Source organism: Canis lupus, chromosome 19 (assembly GCF_048164855.1).
Source record: "Canis lupus baileyi chromosome 19, mCanLup2.hap1, whole genome shotgun sequence".
NCBI lineage: Eukaryota > Metazoa > Chordata > Mammalia > Carnivora > Canidae > Canis > Canis lupus.
This window is the reverse complement of record NC_132856.1, coordinates 49,170,622-49,196,939: the sequence shown is the minus strand read 5'-3', so window position 1 is coordinate 49,196,939 and position 26,318 is coordinate 49,170,622. Positions and strand designations below refer to the sequence as shown.

The 26,318-nt window shown below is 39.7% G+C and overlaps 2 protein-coding genes and 1 pseudogene across 2 annotated transcripts; 1 reads left to right on the top strand and 2 right to left on the bottom strand.

The window, feature by feature from the left end:
* Window positions 1-2,834: 2,834 nt before the first annotated feature.
* Window positions 2,835-3,782, bottom strand: LOC140611442 (olfactory receptor-like protein OLF4). Its single transcript, XM_072788196.1, has one exon. It carries the CDS (start codon window positions 3,780-3,782, stop codon window positions 2,835-2,837), a length of 948 nt encoding a protein of 315 aa, XP_072644297.1.
* A 1,482-nt stretch (window positions 3,783-5,264) lies between these two features.
* LOC140611441 (olfactory receptor 7A5-like) lies at window positions 5,265-12,929 on the top strand (annotated as a pseudogene).
* Window positions 12,930-21,700: 8,771 nt separating this feature from the next.
* Window positions 21,701-22,633, bottom strand: LOC140611440 (olfactory receptor 7A17-like). The gene has a single exon (XM_072788195.1). The coding sequence runs from the start codon at window positions 22,631-22,633 to the stop codon at window positions 21,701-21,703; it is 933 nt and encodes a 310-aa protein (XP_072644296.1).
* Between the last annotated feature and the right edge of the window lie 3,685 nt (window positions 22,634-26,318).

Genomic DNA, 26,318 nt, shown 5'->3' with positions numbered 1-26,318 from the left:
CAAGGTACTGAGAAAGAAAACACTTTCAATGTGTGAGCGCCACAGCCAGATCGTGAAATATTATGCAAACCTTGAAATAAAGAATCAGAACCACCCTAGTTGATTGAGGGAAGTGCATAAGGTTTTACTGAGTAAGAAGGAAGAATGGACACAGGTATAAAAAAAAGACTACCTCAGAGATTAAAGAGCATTTATGATGAGCACAGGGTACTACTTACCCATTTGTATGGTCTGTAAATGTGTATGTGTGCATCATCTAGGAACTGAAGTTTTAAAAGACACTAAGAACATAAGGAAGAAAGGATGTCAGGAGGAATGAAATCAGGTCAAGTATAGTGGTTTCAAAACAACTATGTGGAACAAAATAATATGAGGATCTAAAACTCATGTATGTAGACATAAAATAATAATTGAGTGCTATCAAAATGAGTTACTGATTCCAGATTAAATGTCCAAAGACTTGGGATAAAAGAATATGAGAGAATGACCTTTACAGCTGAGGAGGAAGCAGGATCTAAGTGATAATGTTTTTCTTACATAAAGGTATATGGATTCAAATATACTTAGGGAAGGTAAAGGCAATGGGCACTTGACGGGATGAGCACTGGGTGTTATTCTGTATGTTGACAAATTGAACACCAATAAAAAATAAATTTATTTTAAAAAAGATATGGTCAAATGATGCAACTTTTAGAAATAGATCTCATCACAAATAGACAAAAATGTCATTGGGGAATGACATAAATGCAAAAGCAAATGGGAAATACATATAGAGGTGATTTATTAGTGCCCAATGTACAAAATGCCATTTATTTTCATTTTTTATTGCAAGGATTGGCAAACGAAGAATATTAGTGACAGTCAATTTTTAAGTAAGTATAATAAAATCAAAAAAGCAATGTAGAGGGCAGCCCGGGTGCCTCAGCGGTTTAGCGCTGCCTTCAGCCCAGGGCATGATCCTGGAGTCCCTGGATCGAGTCCCACGTCGGGCTCCCTGCATGGAGCCTGCTTCTCCCTCTGCCTGTGTCTCTGTCTCTGTCTCTGTGTCCCTCATGAATAAATAAATATTTTTTAAAAAAGCAATGTAAAGAAAACCATATAACTGAGTGACAGATTTGAGCCCATACTAAAACGCAATTCCCCACATATACATCTACACAATAGAACTCAATGCAAACAGCGAATTTGGTAAAATAAAAACAAAAACCCAATGCCTTGTTTGAAAGAATGCAATCAGAAAAGGGAAAGAAACCCTTGGACCCCTCTGTACAAATGCAAAGACCTGGTAGACACAATGCACTATACAGAAAACCAATGAATAACTAATCCACAAATATGTTCAGCTCCCAGGTGATGAAATCATTGCAAAGTAAAGTTCCGTCACATAGTTTTCACTTGTCAGATAATTGTTTTCAAGTGGTTACCCAGAGTACCAGGGGATGCTAAGTAAATGGATGGCTCTTGAATTACTGTTGCAAGGTCAGATCTGCAAGCCATGAATCAGTCTAGATCTTTCTCATCAATATGGAAACAGAAGTATGCTGCATTTAATGATTAAAAAGAAATGCCCTGACTTCACTGGTCATCCCTCCATCCCTAATATTCCTATTCCCTTTAATTGCAAAACTCACTGATTGTGTTCTACTTTTACTGGAAGTATTTTAGCTCCTCACTTTATTGTCAACAATTACCCATGTGCTGCTAGCTCTATGTCCACTTCTTTCTTTAATATCATCAGTGAATCCATTATTTCATCAGGTAAGCAAATGAGCATAGAGATCTCTAGGTTCTGGGCTAGGTTGGTGGCTGTCAGCTGACCTCAGGTAAATGCACCTGGCTTGAATCATCTCTGACCCTTTTCTGCAGGACCTGCTGGGCTCAGACTCACCTGCGTGGGAACTCTGAGGAAGTCTCTGTGTAGCAGTCTGAATTCCTCCTGGGTGGCAATGATGATGATTAAACTCTGTCCCCACACAAGCTTAGGACTCCAGAGGCAACTGCTAGGTCCTATCCAGCTCATGACTGGCACAGGCAGAGGGGCTGCCACACAGGAGATATTCAGAGCTTCCTCTGTCTATTCATGAGGCATGTTTCCCTCCTGCTCCTCCAACCTCTAAGTGCATGATTTCCCTGTGGGACACTGGTGGACACAAAGGAAAGTTTTTCCGGAGATTGTGTTCTCAAAAGACCAGGTTATAACCAAGTGAATCCAGATTTATTACTAATTCCTTGGGATCTCTGCTGTTCCCAGAGTTTGGACCTCTCAGCACCATATCCCAACCCTGACTTTAACTTTTCCACAAAGTCTAGGACTGAGCAATCCTTCTGGATTAGATCTCTCAGATCTCCAAAATGTCGACTGTGGTGAGCATACAACCCTGCCACCAACAGAATACTGCTGTTTTCCTTTTCAACAAGGAGAACTAACTTTGTTGACATAAACCTTGAGAAAGACATACCTTCGCTTCATGACACATTTGCCAAACTATTAGGAATTTCATACTTGTGTAATTAAGAGCTTTCATTTGGTCCCTCATTGTGAAGCATTTGTTAAAGATAAGAAGGATATTTCTTGCACTATTTTATAAGCTTGGAATAGAAAAGTAAATAGATTCTTCCCTGTAGCTTTGAGGATGAACCAAGCCCTGCAAACATCTTTTTACCCCAATGAGAACCATTTCAGGCTTCTGATTTCTCAAATTATAAGAGCACAAATGTGTGATAAAACACCAATGTAGTCACTTTACAGAGCATTAGGAATTGAATACAAACATTTGTCTAATAAAATTATGCTCAAGAACTGATATTAAGCAATCTTGGGGACTTGTTCAGTCCTATGACAATTGGCCATGTAGTGTCTCCTTTACTAAGAATGCTCTTAAAGCCTTCTTTATGTCTCTGTTCCTCAGGCTATAGATGAAGGGGTTCAACATGGGTGTGACCACTGTGTACATCACCGAGGCCACTGCACTTGAGTGAGAGCTCTGAGGAGCAGCAGAGCTAAGGTACACACCTAGGATTGTACAATAAAATAAGGAGACAACTGAGAGGTGAGATGCACAGGTGGAAAATGCTTTATACTTGCCCAGGGCTGATGATATTCCACATATGGTGGAAACAATCTTAGAATAAGAGTAAAGGATCCCAGCAAAAGGACCCCCACCCAGTAAGACAGCTGCAAAATACATCACCATGTTATTAAGAAAGGTGTCAGAACAGGCTAGTTGGATCATCTGATTGAGTTCACAAAAAAAGTGGGGGATTTGGAAGTGTGTACAGAAGGAAAGCCGCAACATCATTAAACTCTGTAACAAGGAGTTCAGGATACACATGATCCAAGACACCAGAACCAGAAGTCCACAAAGTCGGGAGTTCATGATGACTGTGTAGTGCAGGGGATAACAGATGGCCACAAACCGGTCATAGGCCATCACACTGAGGACAAAGAAGTCTGAGACAGCAAAGAGTATAAAAAAATAAATCTGTGTGACACAACCTGCATAGGTGATGACTTTGCTCTGAGTCTGGATATTCTGAAGCATCTTGGGGACAGTGGTGGAGGTGAAACAGATGTCTACAAAGGACAGGTTGGTGAGGAAGAAGTACATGGGGGTGTGGAGGTGGGGGTCACAGCTGACAGCCAGGATGATGAGCAGGTTTCCAAAGATAGTGATCAGGTACATGGAGAGGAAGAGCCCAAATAGGAGGGGCTGCAGTTCTGGTTCCTCTGACAATCCCAGAAGAAGAAACTCTGAAATTTCTGTATCATTGCCTTGCCCCATGTGGTGGAGATGACTTCAAGAAAAGAAGCAAATAGCATGACTAATTTTTATATAAACTTGCATTACTCACAGATTTGAAGTGCTACTCTTAATATTTTGTAGTCTAGAAATTCATTTTAATATGCTGTGCATGGATATAGTCCCCTGCAAGGCATCCTTGTATCAGCATAGTGATGGAAATTTTCTTCCAATCCCCTTTTTTCAAAAGGCCATGTATTCTACAGTTTTAATTAAAAAACTATTCCAAATTTCAGAAATATAATTGAGTGTTGCCATGTTTTAGGCATTGTCTAGGCAAAGAGTATAGGGTGCTAAAAACAAAATTTCCTATCACTCAATGATAGAGAAAGAATAATTAACAAATAAGAAAATTAAATAGCATTTCAGATAGCAGTAGGTGGTATGAAGAAAAAGAAAACAGGGATAAAGCAGAGAACAGAGCATGGTATTTAGGCCAATTCTGTTAACCAAGGTAACATTGCAACACAGACTTCAAGTAACAGAGGGAAGTAGATCAAAGATTATGGGGGAGTGTGTGCCCGATAGAGGGAATGGCCCAAGGAAGGTACTTGTTTCCAATGTTCAAGTCAAAGAAGCACAGCCAGTGCTGCAAGGGAATTAGCAGGAGGGAGACTGAGGAGAGACATTGTCAGACATACTGAGGAGGGAAGTGGCCTCTCTACTTCCTCTGGAACCTCATGGCACAGGAACTTCCCTGTCCACACTGCCTCTCCCACTGTGTTCATCCTGTTGCAAAGGCATCCCGGGAATTGAACCAGATTCCCTTCTTAATGGCCTCTCTTAACTGAGTCCTGGTCCCTGTATTGTGTCGCCTTGGGATTTATGAGGATTTCTCTGTCTCTGCACCAAGGACATTCTGGCCAGAGTCTGCGCTGGGGTGGGGTGTGTCCTGTGCATTGTAGGATGTTTAGAGAATATCTGGCCTACACCCACCCCTCTCCAGTATGACAGGCAAAGCTGGCTCCAGACAGTGATCAGTGACCCCCAGGGGGACAAAATGACACCCAATTAAAACCACACATTGAGTTTAACAATCTCAACTTACTTTTCTAACATTGCTATAATAGCAATTTAATGGTAAAGAATATGAAAGATATTCAAAGTATGAGCATCAGCCACTCTCTGAAATTGACATTAGCACTGAATAAATTAATTATTTAATCAAGCCAAATAACAAACGCAGTGATCACTGGTTCTGGGCTAAGTTGAATTGGCTCTCAGGTGATGATGGATCCATGCTCTTGGCTTCCATTCTCTCTGACACTGCCATCCATAGTCCTCTGGGGTGTTGGATTCACCTGGCTGGAGTGTCTGACAGGAAGGTTACTTTGTGGAAGTCTGACTTCCTCCCTGGATGGCAGATGATAGGGACTCAAGCTCTGTCCTCAGTGGGGGCAGCAGGAAGGAGTGAAGCATCAGTCCCCAGCCAGAATTGGGACTCAGAACAAACAGACAAGAAGCATGGCCCTTCCTGTCCAAGGTTACAGGGGTAGAGGGATTAGAGATGAGGAGGTATTTACAGCTCCCTGTGTCTGCTCATTAGACAGATTTCCCTCTTGTGACTCCAACCTCTAAGCACATGATTCCCAAGTGGAAAATTCATCTGGACAGAAAGGATATTTTCCTAATGAATCCCAGTTCCCAAAAGACTAGGTGAGAGGTCAAATCAATTCAGTTTTAGGTTTTTTTTTCTTACCCCTTTCCTTTGACTTTACTCTCATCTCGATGTGTGAAATCCTAGCACCTTATCTCAGCTCTGAGTTATAATGTTCTCCAAGTCTAAGAATGAGGACTCACCTGGATTAGGTCTCTTTATCTTCAAAGCATTAACTTGTGGTGGGGAACTAGCCTTGCTATCTCCAGACAGGGTCTATTCTTCTTTTCAATAAAGCAGAGAAATAGATTTTTCTGGTAATAAACCTTGGCCACTACACACATTAGCTTCAATACAGATTTGCTGTTACCATTAGGTATTTCTTACTTTATACAAGTTAGGTGCTGTTACTTCTTCCTTTGCCATAAAATAGCTATTTATTATAACAGATGTGTTTAGATCTTTTCATATATTATAAAATGAGCTTCACATCTCATGTGGATTGTTTGATTTAATTCTATAAACATCTTCTCCCTGAGGAAGTACATTTATGAACTCCAATCTACATTGTTGACGTGGTGCTTGGTGCAGTCTTGTGATTTTTCCACATTTAATATCCAAGTTTGTGATGGGCCTTCAGTGTCATTCTGTCAGGATGCTTCTAGTTCTCAAGCTCTGGGACAGTTGTTCTCAACCAGAAATGAATTTGCCCCTGGAGATGTCTGGTAATGTGTGAAGTTATATTGTTGAACATGTATAATACAATGGAAAGCACTCCCCAAATTCTATCCTGTCACAAATGTCAACCATAAAAGGTGAGAAACCCACCTAGACCAGCATCAATGTGCCTGTGAATCCACATGGATCCCACTACAAATGCAGAATCTGACCACTGGTCCTGGTGGCTCTGTGATTCTGCTTTTCTAAAAAGTCCCCAGTGATGTTGATGTGCAGATCCTGGTGTTAAGAGTTCATGAGATAGGTAGTCAGGGCCAGGGTCTCCAACAAGAAAATATGGAGTCAGGAGAACTAATATAAAATAGCACTGAGATCCGGTTTTTCAACTTAGGTAGGCACACTGATATTCTTCTTTGCACCCCTTGCAGAAATAACTTATGCAAAAGGTCCTATAATAAGACAATTAACCACATACATTTGTCAACATCATGGGCAAGTGGCAGGCAGGACATAAGCCCCCAGACGTCAGAAAAAAAGACTATCTTTTGGGTTTTCCGAATAGAGTATCATATCATCTACAAAGACAGATTTTGTCTTCTTTGCTAATTTGGATGTGTTTGTTTCTTTTTGTTGTCAGATTGCTGAAGCAAGATTTCTAATACTATGTTGAGCAAGAGTGGCAAGAATAGACATTGCTGTCACGTCCTGACCTTAGGGGAAAAGCTCTCAGTTTTTGGAAAACTTGGCCATATTAGCTGTGGGTTTTTCATATATGGCTTTTATGATATTGAGGTTTGTTCTCTCTGTCTTTACATTATGAAAACTTTTAATCAAGCAAGGATGCTGTACTTTGTCAAATGCTTTTTATGCATCTATTGAGAGGATCATATGGTTCTTGTCCTTTCTTTTATTAATGTAGTGTATCACATTGATTGATTTGAGGATATTGAACCACATTGACAGCCCAGTACATCCCAGTTGGTTGTGGCAAACAATTCTTTCAATGTATTATTGGATCTTATTGGCTAGTATCTTGGTGAGAATTTTGGCATCCATGTTTGTGAGAGATATTTGTCTGTAATTCTCCTTTTGGGTGGGTTTTTTTTTTTGTCTGGTTTTAGGGTCAAGGTAATGCTGGCCTCATAGAAAGAGTTTGGAAGTTTTCCTTCTATTTCTATTTTTTGAGGCAACTTCAGAAGAATAGGTATTAATTCTTTAAATGTTTGGTAGAATTCCCCTGGGAAGCCATCTGGACCTGGACTTCTGTTTGTGGGGAGAGTTTTGAGTACTGTTTCAATTTCCTTCCTGGTTAAGGGTCTGTTCCAATCTTCTATTTCTTCCTGTTTCAGTTTTGGTAGCTTATACAGGTCTAGGAATGCATCCACACCCAAAATTGTTGAGACTCATACAAGAATTCAGCAAAATGGCAGGATATAAAATCAATGCACAGAAATAAGTTGCATTTCTATACACTAAGATGAGACAGAAGAAAAATAAATGAAGGAGTCAATCCCATTTATAATTGCACCAAAGCCATAAGATATCTAGGAATAAACCTAACCAAAGAGGTAAAGGATCTATATTCAGAAAACTATAGAACACTCGTGAAAGAAATTGAGGAAGATACAAAGAAATGGGAAAAACTTTCCATACTCATGGAATGGAAGAACAAATATTGTTAAAATGTCTATGCTGCCTAGAGCAATCTACACATTCAATGCAATCCCTGTCAAAATACCATCAGCTTTTTTTCACAGAGCTGGAAGAAATAATTCTAAACTTTGTAGGGAACCAGAAAAGACACTGAATAGACATAAGAATGTTGAAAAAGTGAAAGAAAAGCTGATGGCATCACAATGCTGGACTTCAAATTGTATTACAAAGCTTTGATCATCAAGGCAGGATCAGCACACAGAAAGACACATAGATCCAAGGAACAGAATAGAGAACCCAGAAATGGACCCTCAACTCTATGCTTAACTCATCTTCAACAAAGCAGGAAAGAATATCCAATGGAAAAAGGACAGTCTCTTCAATAAATGGTTTTGGGAAAATTCACAGTTATTTTTAAGTATTCTTTATTGTTGGACATATAGGCTTTCTCACACTGGAATCCATTCATTATTGTTCTCAGATCTTTTCCTGATGTCTGTTTTATGTTCAGAGGATTAATATAATTGGTCTTTTAGAAGTCACTGTTATTTTACATTTTTTCTACAAGTTCATTTTAGTCATTTCATTTTCCACAAGTTCACTCACTTTATGCCAACAAGTTCTAGGCATTAAGATAGAAATTTAATGTTATTTTCCTTCTAACTAAGAACAAATTCTCCAAGCACTGTTTATTACCAAAACTTCGATTTCTTCATTGGTTTTGATTCCATTTTTATAATATAACATTTTTTTCCTTGTAGGATTTGTGTTTTTCTATACTCCTATCTTGATACCAATTTAGGCTTAGGCATTCACAAAATTTTGATAAACAGAAGTTTATTGCACATTTTAATCATGAACAGAGGTTAGGTTACCTTAATATGGATTCTGTACTATTCCTAGTGACAGGACACTGATTTGATAGGGGTGGCAATATACTCAGATTAAAACACCAAAATATGGGTGATCATGTGCCTTGGCTGTTGCTCTTGTAACCACCAATCACAGACTTAGTGGCTTAAAAAAATACAAAGTTCTGCAGATCAGAAGTTCAAAATGAGTCTCCCTGAAATAAAAAGTTGTCTGTGGGGCTGTATTCCTTGCTAGAGACTCTAAGGGATTACCCACTAGGAGTCTTTTCTAAAGACCACCCTCATCCCTTGTCCCACTCCTGCCCTCCATCTTCAATGCCTACAGTGCCTGGCTGAGTCTTTCCTGTGTCTCATCTCTTGTCCTCTTATTGCTGCCTCCATTCAAGGATGCTTGTGATTTCATTGGCTTCATATAGATAACCTCTATTTTGAAGTTGGGTGACTAGAAATTGTAAGTCTTTTGATAACTATAATTCCTTTTCTCTTATAATCTAATATATTAGCAGGTTCTGAGGATTGGGATGCAGACATTTTTGGAAGGCCATCATTCTGTCTCACATCCCATGTTGCACAAATTTGCCCAAATCTATGCAAGCTGAAGTCTGTTAGTGGAGCTTCTAGGAAAACATATGTTTTTCCTAATGAAAAAAAAAATGTTTCCCAAAATGGTGAAATAGGAGTTTTCTTACATCTTTTTCCCTCAAAGTACCACTTTTGACAGTAATTAATGGTTGAGAGTACCTTTGGGGAAGTCCAGGGATCTCACTAAGAATCTCAAGTCCAAAATTGGTGCAAACAATACTCAATATTGACACATTAAAGAGAGTAAGAGGAACAACTGACCCATATACCCTCTATCACAACACAGCATGCTCAGTACAACAGATCTTCTCAGCCAGAGACTTCTTCTGGGGATGAATGTGAGAGTGTATGAGTGAACACTTGGCTTCCCAGCTGGGCAGGATACTGCCAGTGACACCCACTGCATTCCCAACCCACCTAGAAAACTGTCTCAGAGGCAGAGGAAACCTGGACTTACTTCCTGTCCTAAAAGAAACTTTTTTTGGTGTCATTATGAGCAGAGGAAATGTGGAACTTAGATGGTCACAATAGTCCCTATAGATGGAGCACCTACTCTGTGCCACGGAATTTCCTGTGAACTGTAAAATATACTAGTTCTCAGACTGAATCCTTAGATGGAATTTCTTCAGTTTACAGATAGGGGAACAAAGACTTGCAAGGTTCTTTTCCTGTTATCAGGAAAAAGAGACACCTGTAAATTGTATGACCACCTAAAGTCAGATCTGAGGTGGGTGAGGGGATTCTGGGAGAAGAACACACCTGATGCTGACACTGGACCACAACCTTTCCATGCAAAAATATCACATACCAAGACAGGCAACATCCATGTATGGGAGCTAGTTACAGCTGCAGACTCTTTGGGCCACCCTAGACATGCCAAATTAGTAGTAGCACTTCCCAAGCTATGACAATCAAAAATTTCTCCAGATGTTTTCAAGTGTCCTCTGGAGGCGGAATCTTCCTTGGTTGAGAACCACTGGCCTATTTGTTGCATTCCAGTCAAAACATATTGGTTCATAATGACCCAGTTCATACTTCTGGGTCAAATACTCAATGCTTCCAAGTCACATTTCTACAAATGTGGAATGAGGCTTATAATTTTACAGTCCTCATAGAATGGCTATTGCAAAAATAAGTGAGACAATCTTATAATATTCAAAGCTCAGCCCACAGTGCATTAAAAGGTCTAAATAGATCTCTTATAATACCAAATGTTTTATAAGTGAAGGACTAAATGTCAACTTTTAAGGTGTATTAAAAACAGTATAGACTCCTAATTGACTTGTCAAAAGAATTATGAATCCAAGGATTATTGTACCATCATTTTATAGCAATGAAATACTTTCCTTGTTGGAGAAGAAAGATCAGTTTTCTAGAGCTATCAGGAGTTGTGCTCCCACCACAAGTCAATGGTTTGCAGACCCAGGGACATGGTCAAGACAGATTCCTCAGTCTTAGATTTGGAAAAAAAATTCACTCAGGGTTGTGGAAGTGTTCACTGTTAAAGTTCTGGAAGCCAAGCAAGTGCAGGGAGGAGTAGTAAACATTGGATGCATCTGAATTCTAAGCTGGTCTCTTGGGAACAGAGAATCTACAGGAAAAAAATTTCACTCTGTCCAGATAAGTTCCCATGAGGAAAGGTGCTCACGGGTTGGAGTAATAATGGGAAATGTGTGTAGTGAGCAGGGATAGGAAACACAGACTGCAAACAGAAGGAGCTATAAATATCTCCTCTGCTGCAGCCCTTGGCCATATTCAGACTTGAGCTGGAGGAGACATTTATTTTTATTTTTTTTATTGGAGTTCAATTTGACAACATATAGCATAACACCCAGTGCTCATTCCACCAAGTGCCCCCTCATTGCCCATCACCCAGTCACCCCAACACCCTGCCCACCTCCCTTTCCACTACCCCTTGTTCGTCTCCCAGAGTTAGGTGTCTCTCTCATGTTTTGTCACCCTCACTTATATTTTCACTCATTTTCTCTTTTCCCTTTCACTAATTTTTAATTTCCCCAAATGAATGAGATCATATAATGTTAGTCCTTTTCCGATTGACTTATTTCTCTCAGCATAATACCCTCCAGGTCCCTCCACATCGAAGCAAATGGTGGGTATTTGTCATTTCTAATGGCTGAGTAATATTCCATTGTATACATAGGCCACATCTTCTTTATCCATTCATCTTTCAATGGACACCGAGGCTCCTTTCACATTTGGCTATTGTGGACATTGCTGCTATAAACATTGGGGTGGAGGTGTTCCAGCATTTCAATGCCCCAAGATTGCTAGCACTCATACAGCAATTCGGCAGTGTGGCAGGATACAAAACCAATGCCCAGAAATCAGTGGCATTTCTATACACTAACAATGAGACTGAAGAAAGAGAAATTAAGGAGTCAATCCCATTTATAATTGCACCCAAAAGCATAAGATACCTAAGAATAAACCTAACCAAAGAGGTAAAGGATCTATACCCTAAATACTATAGAATGCTTCTGAAAGAAATTGAGGAAGACACGAAGAGATGGAAAAATATTCCATGCTCATGGATTGGAAGAATTAATATTGTGAAAATGTCAATGTTACCCAGGGCAATTTACACGTTTAATACAATCCCTATCAAAATACCATGGACTTTCTTCAGAGAGTTGGAACAAATCATCTGAAGATTTGTGTGGAATCAGAAAAGACCTCGAATAGCCAGGGGAATATTAAAAAAGAAAACCAGAGCCGGGGGCATCACAATGCCAGATTTCAGGTTGTACTACAAAGCTGTGGTCATCAAGACAGTGTGGTACTGGCACAAAAACAGACACATAGATCAATGGAACAGAATAGAGAATCCAGAGTGGACCCTCAACTTTATGGTCAACTAATATTTGACAAAGGAGGAAACACTATCCACTGGAAAAAAGACAGTCTCTTCAATAAATGGTGCTGGGAAAATTGGACATCCACATGCAGAAGAATGAAACTAGACCACTCTCTTGCACCATACACAAAGATAAACTCAAAATGGATGAAAGATCTAAATGTGAGACAAGATTCCATCAAAATCCTAGAGGAGAACACAGGTAACACCCTTTTTGAACTTGGCCTATGACCATTTTGTGGCCATTTGCCACCCCCTGCATGGTCATCATGAAACCCACCTACTGTGTACTGTTGGTTCTGGTGGTCTGGATGATAAGTATCCTGAATTCCTTATTACAAAGCTTAATGGTGTTGTGACTGTCCTTCTGTAGAGAGGTGGAAATTTCCAACTTTTTCTGTGATGTCAAACAAGTGGTTCAACTTGCCTATTCTGACCTTTCTTAATGACATGGTGATGTATTTAACAGCTGTGCTGCTGGGTGGTGTCCCCTCACTGGGATCATTTATTTTTACTCTAAGATAGTTTCCTCCATACTTGGGATCTCATCATCCCAGGGCAGGTATAAAGCATTTTCCACCTGTGCATCTCACCTCTCCATTGTGTTCTTATTGTATTGTACAATCCTGTACCTTAGCTCTGCTGCTCCCAAAAGCTCCCTTTCAAGTGCTGTAGCCTCGGTGATGTACACAGTGGTCATACCCATGCTGAACCCCTTCATCTATAGCCTGAGGAACAGAGATATAAAGAGAGATCTGAGTTGTAGGGGTTCCAGTGATGTAAGGACCAGTCATCCTGTAGCTGAAGACCCGCTCATGATTGCAGGGCTCACAGCCTCAGAACTGGGAACTACTATTCTTAGATCAGACTAGGGAACTAGAACATACACCTTCAGTTTATTTCCTAGAATTTCCATGTGTTTGAATTCTACATTGCCACACATTTAAGTAACTCACTTATTAATCTTCTGCTCTGTCTGATGTATAGACAGCATTCCACTCTGTCTGTTTTCATATGTTCCAATGTTTTCCCCAAACTTGGATCTCAAATGCCTGGAATTTTCTGTATCTTACATGGGGCAAATTGAATTTCTTAAAAATAATTTAATTTCAAATGACTTAAACTATGCCAAGTAAATTTTCCCTAGATTTAGCAAAAGAATAATCATGAGTTGTATTCTTCATATGGAAGATACTACATTGACCTCTAAGCTCTTCACATAACTTTACTGGAAAGGAGAATACAAAACATCTGTTTTTTACCTAGAGTCTGTCAATATTTTTACATCTCTACTGTTACTCCTTTTTCTGATAATGTGGACTCTAGCATAGTTCCCTTTACATCTCAGGCAACTGACAGGGATACACTAGCTTGGAAAGTGTGAGCACTCCCCCTTCCCCATGTGTTTGTTGACATTGCCCCAGAGTCTTGCCTGACCAGAACCTCTGCTGAGGCTGCACCAACCCTTGGATTCTTATTCTGATGCAAGACACACCTCAGCAATACCCATCAGAGAATTCTAACAAAACCAGGTATATTAGTCACAGAGGCTGGATGACAGAGATAGAAAGTGCAGAGGTTAAGATTCAGAACAAGAGAAAGAAAACCTGGAACTGGGGGCCCTGCCTTTATTGGGGCCTATGTGTAGAGTGGCTAGGCATTCCTAGGTTCACTCTTTATTGACCAGTTTTAAAACATAAGAATGAAAGTCACTACTGGTTCAGTATCAAGGTTACCCAGAGCTTTCTGAAGAGGTACTTCATAAATGGAGGCAGCCTGAGTGCTTTTCTGGTAATAGTTTCCCCGTATCTAATGATGTTTATTCAGCATGGTTGTCCTTGAAATAAATGCCTCAGAAATCAAAAGCTTCATGTCAGGCACTTTCTCTTCAAACATGCTACTATGCTTTAAAAATAGTCTTCTTGGGATCCCTGTGTGGCGCAGCGGTTTGGCGCCTGCCTTTGGCCCAGGGCGCGATCCTGGAGACCCAGGATCGAATCCCACGTCAGGCTCCCGGTGTATGGAGCCTGCTTCTCCCTCTGCCTGTGTCTCTGCCTCTCTCTCTCTCTCTCACTGTTTGCCTATCATAAATAAATAAAAAAAATTTAAAAAAAAAATAAAAAAAAATAAATAAAAATAGTCTTCTTGTTTTATTCTAGTATTCATCTAGGTGTCCAGAATGCCTACCATAGCCACTAGAAAACACTGATTAGCAAACCTACATGTCCCAAAGGAGTCTACATGGAAAGACACATACGAATAAATAGATTGACCTGATATGTTCTTCATGTCAGAGAGGATCGCAAATATGAGGATGCATTTTATGAAGTAAATACTCAGTAATGGGATCCCTGGATCACAGGATCTTTCTATTTTTATTATTTTTGTGGAACTTCCACACTGTTTTCTGAGTGGCTGTACCAATTTTCATTCCCACCAACAGAGCAAGAGGATTCCCCTTTCTCCACATCCTCTCCAACATCTGTTGTTTCCTGTGTTGTTGATTTTAGCTATTTTGACAGGTGTGAGGTGATACCTAATTGTGATTTTGATTTGCATTTCCCTGATGGTGAGTGCTGTTGAGCATCTTTTCCTGTGTCTTTTGGCCACCTGTATATATCTTCTTTGGAGAAATGTCTGTCCATGTCTTCTGACCACTTTTTACTGTAATTATTATTAATTATTTTAGTATTAATATGTATAAGTTCTTTTTGTATGTTGGATTTTTAACCCCTTATTGGATATATCATTTGAAAATATCTTCTCGCATTAAGTGGGCTGCCTTTTTGTATGGTTGACTGTTTCTTTTGCTGTGCCAAAATGTTTATTTTGATGTAGCCATTTACAACATGGATGGATCTAGAGGATATAATGCTAAGTGAAATAAGTTAGTCAGAGAAAGAAAAATACCATATGATTTCATTCATATGCAGAATTTAAGAAACAAAACAAACAGACAAGAGACAAAGAAAAAAACAGATTATTCAATATGGAGAACAAAGCAATGATTGCTAGAGGGGAGGTAGATGGGGGAAGGGTAAATTAGGTGATGAGGATTAAGGGTACACTTATAGGGTTGAGTACTGAGTAGTGTATAGGGTTGCTGAATCACTATATTGTACACTTGGAACTAACCTGTACAACTATAACTTGGTGGAATTTAAAAAATAAAATATTTAAGAACTAAAAAAAATAGTTAAGAACTACAAAAATATAAACAAATAAAATATTTAAGAGGGTGCAACATTTCAAATCACCCATTTTATTACTATCCAAAATATTTTTTTTGCAGGCCATGCATCCATTTATAATGATGCTTGTCCTTCTCCGATTGATCTACTTACTTCACTCAGCATAATACCCTCCAGTTCCATCCACGTGGAGGCAAATGGTGGGTATTTGTCGTTTCTAATGGCTGAGTAATATTCCATTGTATACATAGACCACATCTTCTTTATCCATTCATCTTTCGATGGACACCGAGGCTCCTGCCACAGTTTGGCTATTGTGGACATTGCTGCTGGAAACATCCGGGTGCAGGTGTCCCGGCGTTTCATTGCATCTGTATCTTTGGGGTAAATCCCCAGCAGTGCAATTGCTGGGTGGTAGGGCAATCAGACAACAAAAAGAAATAAAAGGCATTCAAATTGGCAAGGAAGAAGTAAATTATTTTTTGTATATTTTTTATTGTAGTTCAATTTGCCAACATATAGCATAACACCCAGTGCTCATCCTGGTGTTTCTAAGGCTCAACCATGATGTTGTGTGTGGCTGTAGTGCTCTTCTGTCCTCAGCTGATATGAGTTGGTTTTTTTTTTAAGATTTATTTGTTCATGAGAAACAGAGAGAGAGAGAAAGGGGCAGAGGAGAAGCAGGCTTCACGCAGGGAGCCTGACGTGGGACTCAGTCCTGGGTCTCCAGGATCACGTCCTGGAGTGAAGGTGGCGCTAAACCGCTGAGCCACCTGGGCTGCCCCTGATATGAGTTCTTACTACTACATTTCCATATGTAGATTAATCTTATATTCATTGAAAAACTTGTTTATCATGTGATTTACTTAAATATAATTCCATTGTTCATACATCCATTTTTTTACTTTTTTTAATCTACTTTTATTATTTTTTTATAATAAATTTATTTTTATTTTTATTTTTTTTAATAAATTTATTTTTTATTGGTGTTCAATTTGCCAACATACAGAATAACACCCAGTGCTCATCCTGTCAAGTGCCCCCCTCAGTGGCCATCACCCATTCACCCCCACCCCCGCCCTCCCCCCCTTCCACCACCCCTAGTTCGTTTCCCAGAGTTAGGAGTCTTTATGTTCTGTCTCCCCTTCTGATATTTCCTACCCATTTCTTCTCCCTTCCCTTCTACTCCCTTTAACTATTATTTTACTTTTTTTTAATTGGAGTTCAATTTGCCAACATATAGCATAACAACCAGTGCTCATCCCGCCAAGTGCCCCCCTCAGTTCTTCCCCATTTTAAGTGGTATTGTTGTGCCCAAGATTGTGAATCCGAGAAACCACCAAGGAGCCGACACCGATGCAAGTGCAGGAGGGTTTATTTACAAGCTTGAGCTTGGGTCCAAGTATACCCGACACAGCGGAGCAGGAACTTGGACCCCTAGACTAAGAGGTGTAGCAGCTTTATAGGGACCAGTGGCCAATGTGATATGCAGAAAGTTGTACAGTCATGTCGGTCCACCCGCAGGTGGCCAATTGAATTACATCTAATAAGCAGATCGTGTGGGGGTGATACAGGAGGTGGCAGGTGTAGCACAAAATGGAGTTAGTCCTGCTCTGCTTGTCCAGGGGTAGGGGATTTTTGTTAAATTTCCTGGGTCCAACAATATCTCTCACCCTTCTTAAGTGAGAATCAGTTATCTGTGTTCTAGATCCTACCGGTACCCACGCACCGTTAGATTTTTTCCACTGAGTAAAATCATTGGAGTATAGTAATACACAATAACCTGCCTATGTAAAGGGTATGCTGTGGTTAATTAATGTATCTACACAAAAATGAAAAGTACATATTGCAAGTTTCTTTTCGTGCTTGATTTAAGACTATATATAAGGTTTAACTGGTTTGTTAGGGAATTATTAAAATTCAAGCATCCTGAGTATCATTTTCTGAAGGTAATGTGGGATTCTAAACATAACTTCAGGGCAGCCTGGGTGGCTCAGTGATTTAGCCTAGGCCTTCAGCCTAGGGTGTGATCCTGGAGACCCGGGATTGAGTCCCATGTTGGACTCCCTGCATGGAGCCTGCTTTCTCCCTCTGCCTATGTCTGTGCCTCTCTCTCTCTCTCTCTCTCTCTCTCATGAATAAATAAATAAAATCTTTAAAAAAATAATAAAATAATAAACATAACTTCATATGGACATTGTGGGGAATGAATAAAATTTATGGAACTTCCTTTTTTACCTCAAAGAAAACATTTGAGGATAATGGTTGTATCTTGGGTATGTGTGTGTCTGCGTATATTTTCTTTCAAACAAGCTCACTCACATGTACACACAGAGATGCATTTATGATTTCATCTTCTTTGTTGAAGGGAATCTTGAGAAAGCTGGAGAGGATAGCACTGAGAAGAATGAACTTTTGAATGTACGTAAAATATGATGCAGAAATACAAAGATGTAAATTACAAAGAGTGATATTAACTTTGATCCTGAGTTCCTTTCTCTTTGTCATTGCCTCAAAGGCCTCAGAGTCAGACCACACTCACCTTTATGTCATAAGGATTTCATGTACCAGCTGGTGGGACAAAATATCTCCAAATCAATTTAATTTTTTTCTACTTAATTGGGTTCCTAGAATGCAAATTGCTCTTATCCAAGCAAGATCCCCATTCTCTGTAGCTTCTTTATTTTTTTTCTGTAGCTTCTTTAATTCATTAAATTGTACACTCTAAATATGTAGTATACTGCATGTCATTATATTCCAATGATTTAATTAAGTGGGAAAATATCTATGCTGTGACAAAGGGAAGGATCTAGAGCACAAGTAGCTGAATCTTCATTGAAGATTTGTGATAGAGCTCTTTTAACAGGGAAGGATAGCAAGTGTTGTATGGATGTAGGAACAGTGGGATGAAATTCAAATAATTCACATGATAACTTCATTTAATTTGTAAATAGAGGAATACCTTACATATAGAAATGTAGTAGCAAGAGCCCATAAATAGCTGAGACAGAAGAGCACTACAGCCGCACATAACATCATGGATGAACCTTACAAACACAATAGTCATTCATACTTGACTTCAAAAGATATCAGAAATGCTTCCCAGATGATGGGCACCGAGGGGGCACTTGACGGGATGAGCACTGGGTGTTATGCTATACGATGGCATATCGAACTCCAATAAAAAAGTATACCAAAAAGGAAAAGAAATGTTTCCCAGAATATAATGCCATTTGATTGTAAAGGCATTACTAATAAGGAGAACAAAGGCAAGAGAAATTTAACTAAAAGTCAATTTCCCTACAACTTGAAGCCCACTGGTAAATCCCTGAGACATGCAGACCATCACACTCCTCCAGGAACTCATAGCTTCCTTAAATTTGATTTTTTATTAGAGACTAAAATTGAGATTATCTTGACAATAGGCCACCCTCACATTCAGCATACAGAAATTCCTTAGAAATTTACATTAGCTCTACCTCTCTCCATCCACAAACTTCAAGGTACAGAATCATTCTCTCCTACAACCCTGGTGCAGCTCTTTCTGCCCACAGGTTCTGTCCCCATGCTATAATAAAAAGCACCTTATTGCAACCATATAAATGTCTCAAGAATTCTTTCTTGACCATTGTGCTCAGCCACCCTGCATCAGTATGATATCCCATTTGACAATGCCTACCTGTCACAGAGCAAGAGCTGACTGACACAATAATCCATGCAAACATTCATGAAGAAGTTAGAATATGTGCTGCTTTTTATTTGTGGCATATGACTGACAAACAGACATGATCATTCTATTAGTCAAGTTTCTTTCCAATTACTTTATAAACAAGTGACTACATGGGGGCTCCCTTCAGAGTCACTGGGAGAGTTTGAACAACATGCACATTTGTGCAGAAGAACTGATAATCCTGAACCACACGACCAGCAGGATATCCAGCTCTCCTGTGAAGCATTCCCGTGGAAGAAATTTCTAAGTGGAAAGGAGGCACAAAATGGATGATACTAATACTGTTCATTCACCATTTCTTAACATTTGTGACAAATATTAGGAAAAGGGAGTTATTTTGTGGAACAATAGAGAGAATCATATTAGCAGGCAGCACTGGATGTTTTCAAATAGAAACAGGAAGACAATTTGGTAATAAAACATTCAAGATGGCAAACCACAATGAGATACCACCTCACACCAGTAAGAATGGGAAAAATTAACAAAGCAGGAAACCACAAATGTTGGAGAGGATGTGGAGAAAGGGGAACCCTCCTGCACTGTTGCTGGGAATGTGAACTGGTGCAGCCACTCTGGAAAACTGTGTAGAGGTTCCTCAAAGAGTTAAAAATAGACCTGCCCTAGGACCCAGCAATTGCACTGCTGGGGATTTACTCCAAAGATACAAATGCAATGAAACGCCGGGACACCTGCACCCCGATGTTTATAGCAGCAATGTCCACAATAGACAAACTGTGGAAGGAGCCTCGGTGTCCATCGAAAGATGAATGGATAAAGAAGATGTGGTTTATGTATACAATGGAATATTACTCAGCATTAGAAATGACAAATACCCACCATTTGCTTCGACGTGGATGGAACTAGAGGGTATTATGCTGAGTGAAATAAGTCAATCGGAGAAGGACAAACATTATATGGTCTCATTCATTTGGGGAATATAAAAAATAGTGAAAGGGAATAAAGGGGAAAGGAGAAAAAAGGAATGGGAAATATCAGAAAGGGAGACAGAACATGAAAAACTCCTAACTCTAGGAAATAAACTAGGGGTGGTGGAAGGGGAGGTGGGCAGGGGGTGGGGGTGACTGGGTGACAGGCACTGAGGTGGGCACTTGACGGGATGAGCACTGGGTGTTATTCTATATTTTGGCAAATTGAACACCAATAAGAAATAAATTTATAAAAATAAAAAAAAATTAAAACATTCAAGATACTAAACAATCCTTCACTTCAATGAATAAACCCCTCAGTTGTGGACTGCAATCTTCCATGCTTCCACAAATACATGAACAGCATGAACTCTGATGTAAAATAAAGCAAAATAAGAAAAAATGAATATTTGTGTAGTAACAAAATGAATGTTTTTAAATTTTGCTTCACCGTATCTATGGTCATCCTCACACTAATTACATATCAGGTCTATGTGTTTATTCAAATTTTTCTTTCCATATAGACTCCACTGGGACATACATGTTTGCTAATCAGTGTTTGCCAGGGGCCATCGTAGGCTTTCTCAAGGAACCTTGCTGAATCACAGAATAAAATCAGGAGACCAGTTAGGACTGATTAAGCTTTTTTATTTTAATGTAAATGTCTGACATTAAACTATTGACCCTGAGGCATCCATTTCAAAGACAATAAGGTCAGTAAACATATTGTCAAGTGCTGGACACAATTAACAGATTAAGGTTTAGTATGCTCCCAGCCATGAAGTACCTCTTCAGAAAGCCCTGGGTAAACTAGATACACATGAGTGACCCTACTTTCCCCATCAGCACCCAAATCCTACTCATATAAAATTGTCCTTTAAAGTGTGAACCCACAAACCCCTAAACACTCTGGCCGTGGACCCCAATAAAGTCTGATCCCTCAGCACGGCTCTCTCTCACTCCCTCTCAATACCCATGTCTCGCCTTCTGAGACCTCCCCTAATGGTCTTTGGCATCCCAAGTGCCCTCCACCTCCTGTAAAGAATAAACCTTGTTTTGTTACAATTCTCAGGTGGGTGTTGATGAGGCCTGTCTCACAGTCACAGTAAGAGCCCAAGGACAAGTCCAGCCACAGCAGGAGCTCTGGTCAGAGAAGTATCTGTAGGAATGTCCATAAGCACATGGGTGCAAGGGAATGACCAGGATTTCTAAGCCTGAGCATGCTTGTCAGTAGCCTGAGATGTAAAAGGACCAGTGTTGGAGTCCACATCATCAGAAAGAGGAGTGAAGGTAATGGTGGAAAAGACTGACAGACTTGAGGTAAAAACTGTGGTTCTGTATTCTCATCTACAATAAAATTATGTGAAGGCCTTAATGGCCAATGTAGTATCTTCCATATGAAGAAAACAACTCATGATTAGTCTTTTTGGGGGATCTAGAGAAAATTTACTTGGCATGGTTTAAGTCATATGAAATGAAATTATTTTTAAGAAATTTAATTTGCCCCATGTAAGATACAAAAATTTCTAGGCATTTGTGACCCAAGATTGGGGAAATCTTTAGGAATGTATGAAAATAGACAAAAGATAACCTGTGTATCAGACAGAGTAGAAGCTTAACAAAATGTATTACTTAAATGCATGGAGAAGTTGAATTCAAACAAATGGAAATTCCAGGAAATAAATGGAAAGAACAGATTCCATATCCCCAGTCTAATCAAAGAATGGCAGTTCCTGACTCTGAGGCTGTGAGCCCTGCAATCATGGGCACTTCGTCAGCCCCAGGACGATTGGCCCTTACATCACTGGAACCCCAAAGATTCTTTTCAGAGCCCTTTTTATGTCTCTGTTCCTCAGACTATAAATGAAGGGGTTCAGCATGGGTGTGACCACTGTGTACATCACTGAGGCCAGTGCACTTGAGTGGGAGCTCTGGGGAACAGCAGAGCTAAGGTACACTCCTAGGATTGTACAATAAAATAAGAACACAACTGAGAGGTGAGACGTACAGGTGGAAAATGCCTTATACTTGCCCTGAGCTGATGAGATCCGAAGTATGGAGGAAACTATCTTAAAATATGAGTAAATGATCCCAGCAAGGGGACCACCAGCCAGCAGCACAGCTGCCAAATACATCAGCATGTCATTAAGAAAGGTGTTTGAACAGGCAAGTCGGACCACCTGATTAATTTCACAGAAAAAGTGGGAGATTTCCACCTCTCTGCAGAAGGACAGCTGCAACACCATTAAGCTTTCTAATAAGGAATGCAGGACACTGATGATCCAGGACACCAGAACCAACAGCACACAGAGCTGGGAATTTATGATGACTGTGTAGTGCAGGGGGTGACAGATGGCCACAAACCTGTCATAGGCCATCACAGCCAGGAGAAAGTCATCCCACCCTGCAAAGAGTAAGAAAAAGTATATTTGAGTAACACAACCTGCATAGGTAATAACTTTGCTCTGAGTCTGGATGTTTTGGAGCATTTTGGGGACGGTGGTGGAGATGGAACAGATGTCTACAAAAGACAGGTTGGCGAGGAAGAAGTACATGGGGGTGTGGAGGTGAGGGTCAGAGGTGACAGCCAGGATGATGAGCAGGTTTCCAAACACAGTGATCAGGTACATGGAGAGGAAAAGCCCAAATAGGAGGGGCTGTAGTTCTGATTCCTCTGATAATCCCAGAAGAAGAAACTCTGGAATTTGTGTATCATTTCCAGGTTCCATGTGATGGTGAGGACTACAAGAGAAGAAAAAAAAATAACATAACAAATTTTAAACAAATGGGCTCCTTTTTATTTATTCATTGCCCTTTATTTTTTTCATTTTTTTCAAGTTTTTATTTCAATTCCAGTTAATTAACCTACGGTGTAATATTCATTTCAGGTGTACAGTATAGTGATTCAAACTTTGATACAACAGGCAGTGCTCCTCACAAATGCCCTTCAACCCCATCACCTATTTCACCTATCCCTCCACCACCACCTCTCTGGTAACCAGAAATGTGTTCTCTATAGTTAAGAGTCAGTTTCTTGCTTGCTTTCTCTCTCTCTCTCTCTCTCTCTCTCTCTCTCCCCCACTCTCTCTCTCTTTTCCCTTAGCTCATTTGTTTTGTTTCCTTAAATTCTACACATGAGGGCACCTGGGTGGTTCACTGAGTTTGGTGTCTACTTTCAGCTCAGGTCATGATTCTGGAGTCCCAGGATCAAGTCCCACATCTGACTTCCCTGCTCAGTGGGGAGTCTACGTCTTCTACCTGTCACCTTGTTCCCACTCTCTCTCTCTCTCCCCCTCATTCTCAAATAAATAAATAAAATCTTTAAAAAATTCTACACAGGAGTGAAATCATATAGTACTTGTATTACTCTGACTTATTTTGCTTAGTTTAATACTCTCTAGCTCCATTTGTTTCATTCCAAATGGCAAGATTTTATTCTGTATTATGAATGAATAATATTCATGGAATATTACCATATATTATATTACTATATTTTATATATATATATATATATATATCTCACATCTTCTTTATCCATACCTTTTATTGGCTGACACTTGGGTGTTTTTATAGTTTGGCTATTGTAGATAATGCTGCTAAAAACATTGGGGTGCATGTATCCATTTGAATTAGTATTTTTTTATTCATTGGGTATATACTTAGCAGTGCAATTGCTGGATCATAGGGTCATTCTATTTTAACTTTTTGAAGAACCTGTATACTGTTTTCCTGGGTGACTGCACCAGTTTGCATTCTTACCAACAGGGCAAAAAGGTTCCACTTTCTCCACATCTTCACCAACAGCTGTTATTTCTTGTGTTGTTGGTTTTAGCCATTCTGACAGTTGTGAGGTGATGCCTCATTGTATTTTTGATTTGTACCAAATGGGCACTATTAACAGAATTACATGGTAGAATTTATATTTTGCTATGAAGAAAGAAATACCTATTTTTTTAATAGATCTGATCCCATTTAATGGATGTCCCCTCACATTTTTAATTAGGAATTCCTATCCACTCAGCCTTTTTCCTAAGAAGGCACTTAATACAGTTTTATTTGGAAATGCTTTATTGCATTTGAGCAATATATGTTGAATACTGATGTCTTTTGGACAAAGAAGCATCGGGTACTAAGAAAGAACAGTTCATACCTCCTTTAGATAAATACCTAGGAGTTCAATAGCCGGATCATAGGCTGTTCTATTTTTGACTTTTTGAGAGACGTCCATGTTGTTTTCCAGGGTAGCTGTACCAGTTTGCATTCTCACCAACAATGCAAGAGGTTTCCTCTTTCTCTGCATCCTTGCCACCATCTGTTGTTTCCTGTGTTGTTAATTACAGCCATTCTGATGCTGTGAGGTGATATCTCAATGTAATTTTGATTTTATTTCCCTGATGAAGAGTGATGTTGAGCATTTCTTCATGTGTCTGTTGGCCAGTTGTAGGTCTTCTTTGGAGAGATGTCTTTTCATGTCTTCTGCTCATTTCTTAACTGGATTATTTGTTTTGGGGTTATTGAGTTTGATAAATTCTTTATAGATTTTAGATACTAACCTTTTACTAGACATGTCATTTGGAAATATCTTCTCCCTTTATATAGGTTGCACTATTAGGTATTTATCCAAAGGATACAAAAAAACTAATTCAAGGTGTACATGCACCCTGATGCTTATAGCAATATTATCAACAATAGCCAAACTATTGAGAGAGCCCAAATGTCCATAGAATAATGAATGGATAAAGAAGATGTGGTATAGGAACGCCTGGGTGACTCAGTGGTTAAGCGTCTGCCTTTGGCTCAGGGCGTGATCCCAGGATCCCAGGATCAAGTCCCACATCAGGCTTCTTGCATGGAGCCTGCTTCTCTCTCTGCCCATGTCTCTGCATGTCTTTCATGAATAAATAAATAAAATCTTTTAAAAAGATGTGAGATATGCATGCAATGGAATATTACTCATCCATAAAGAAATCTTGCCATTTGCAATGATGTAGTTGGGTATAGTATGCTAAGTGAATAAGTCAGTCAGAGAAAAAAACATCATATGATTTCTCTCATGTGTGGAATTTAAGAAACAAAAAAACCCAAACATAGCAAGGGAAAGCAAGAGAGCCAAATGAGGAAATAGACTCTTAACTATAGAGAACACACTGAGGGTGGCTGGAGGGAGGTGGGTGGGGAGATAGGTGACACAGATGGTAGGGATGAAGGAGGTCGCTTGTGGTGTGAGCCCCTGGTTTTGCATGGAATTGCTGAATCACTAAATTCTACCCATGAAACTAATATTGCACTGCATGTTAACTAAGTGGAATTAATTTTTTTTGAACTTTGTCTTTTTTATTTTTTATTTATTTTTTATTGGTGTTCAATTTGCCAACATACAGAACAACACCCAGTGTTCATCCCGTTAAGTGCCCACCTCAGTGCCCATCACCCATTCACCCCCACCCCCCGACCCCCTCCCCTTCCACCACCCCTAGTTCATTTCCCAGAGTTAGGAGTCTTCATGTTCTATCTCCCTTTCTGATAGTTCCCACTTATCACACTATGTCAGATGGTGACAGGTGCCATGAAGGAATGGATGGGGAGATGCTAAGTTTTAATAGGGGTCTAGGGTGACCTATAGGGTGACATTTTAACAGAGGCTTCCAGAGAGATTAAGCAGGAAGCAGGAGGATATCTGGAGGAGGTATGTGTCCTGCAGGGCAAACAGAGCAAAGGCCCTGCACAAGGCCCTTACTTCAGATATACCAATCTCAGAATGAAGTCAGAGTGTGAGGGGATGAGCAAGAGGGAGACAGATGAGAGGTGGTGGAAGAGAAAGTTGAGGAACAATGTGCCTTTCCTGCCACTGATGAGACTTCAAGACACAGGGAGTCCTTCCCTCACATGGTGTTCTTTGCATTTTACTAATTATGTTCCAAGGAATTCTATAAATAGAAGTAGGTCCTTTCCTTTTTTTCCATCCATTTTTTTAACATTATAGAATTTAAGAATCACATATTGGAGTATATGAAATTGGGTACCATTGCCCTGAGATCTGCTCATGCCCCACAACACACAAGTATATAACCAAACGTACACAGCACCTTCACACATACCACCCCCCAAACACACAGTGTGCTCTGGCCTCCTGCCACTGGGTTACTATCATGCATTTCTCACTCTCAGCCACAATAATTTTGAAAGAAATGATAAGAGGTAAGCTGTCAATATCTGATTACCTTTACCCTGAAGAACGTATAAATATACTTAAATTCTAGTTAATAAGCCATCTGTGGACATGGAAACACAGGGCTCCATTTTATTTTATTTTATTTTTTTATAATAAATTTATTTTTTACTGGTGTTCAATTTGCCAACATACAGAATAACATCCAGTGCTCATCCCGTGAAGTGCCCCCCTCAGTGCCCGTC

Bases quoted from the DNA above. Each gene is read 5' to 3' on its own strand.
- LOC140611440 (XM_072788195.1), bottom strand. From the start codon at position 22,633: ATGGAACCTGGAAATGATACACAAATTCCAGAGTTTCTTCTTCTGGGA.
- LOC140611442 (XM_072788196.1), bottom strand. From the start codon at position 3,782: ATGGGGCAAGGCAATGATACAGAAATTTCAGAGTTTCTTCTTCTGGGA.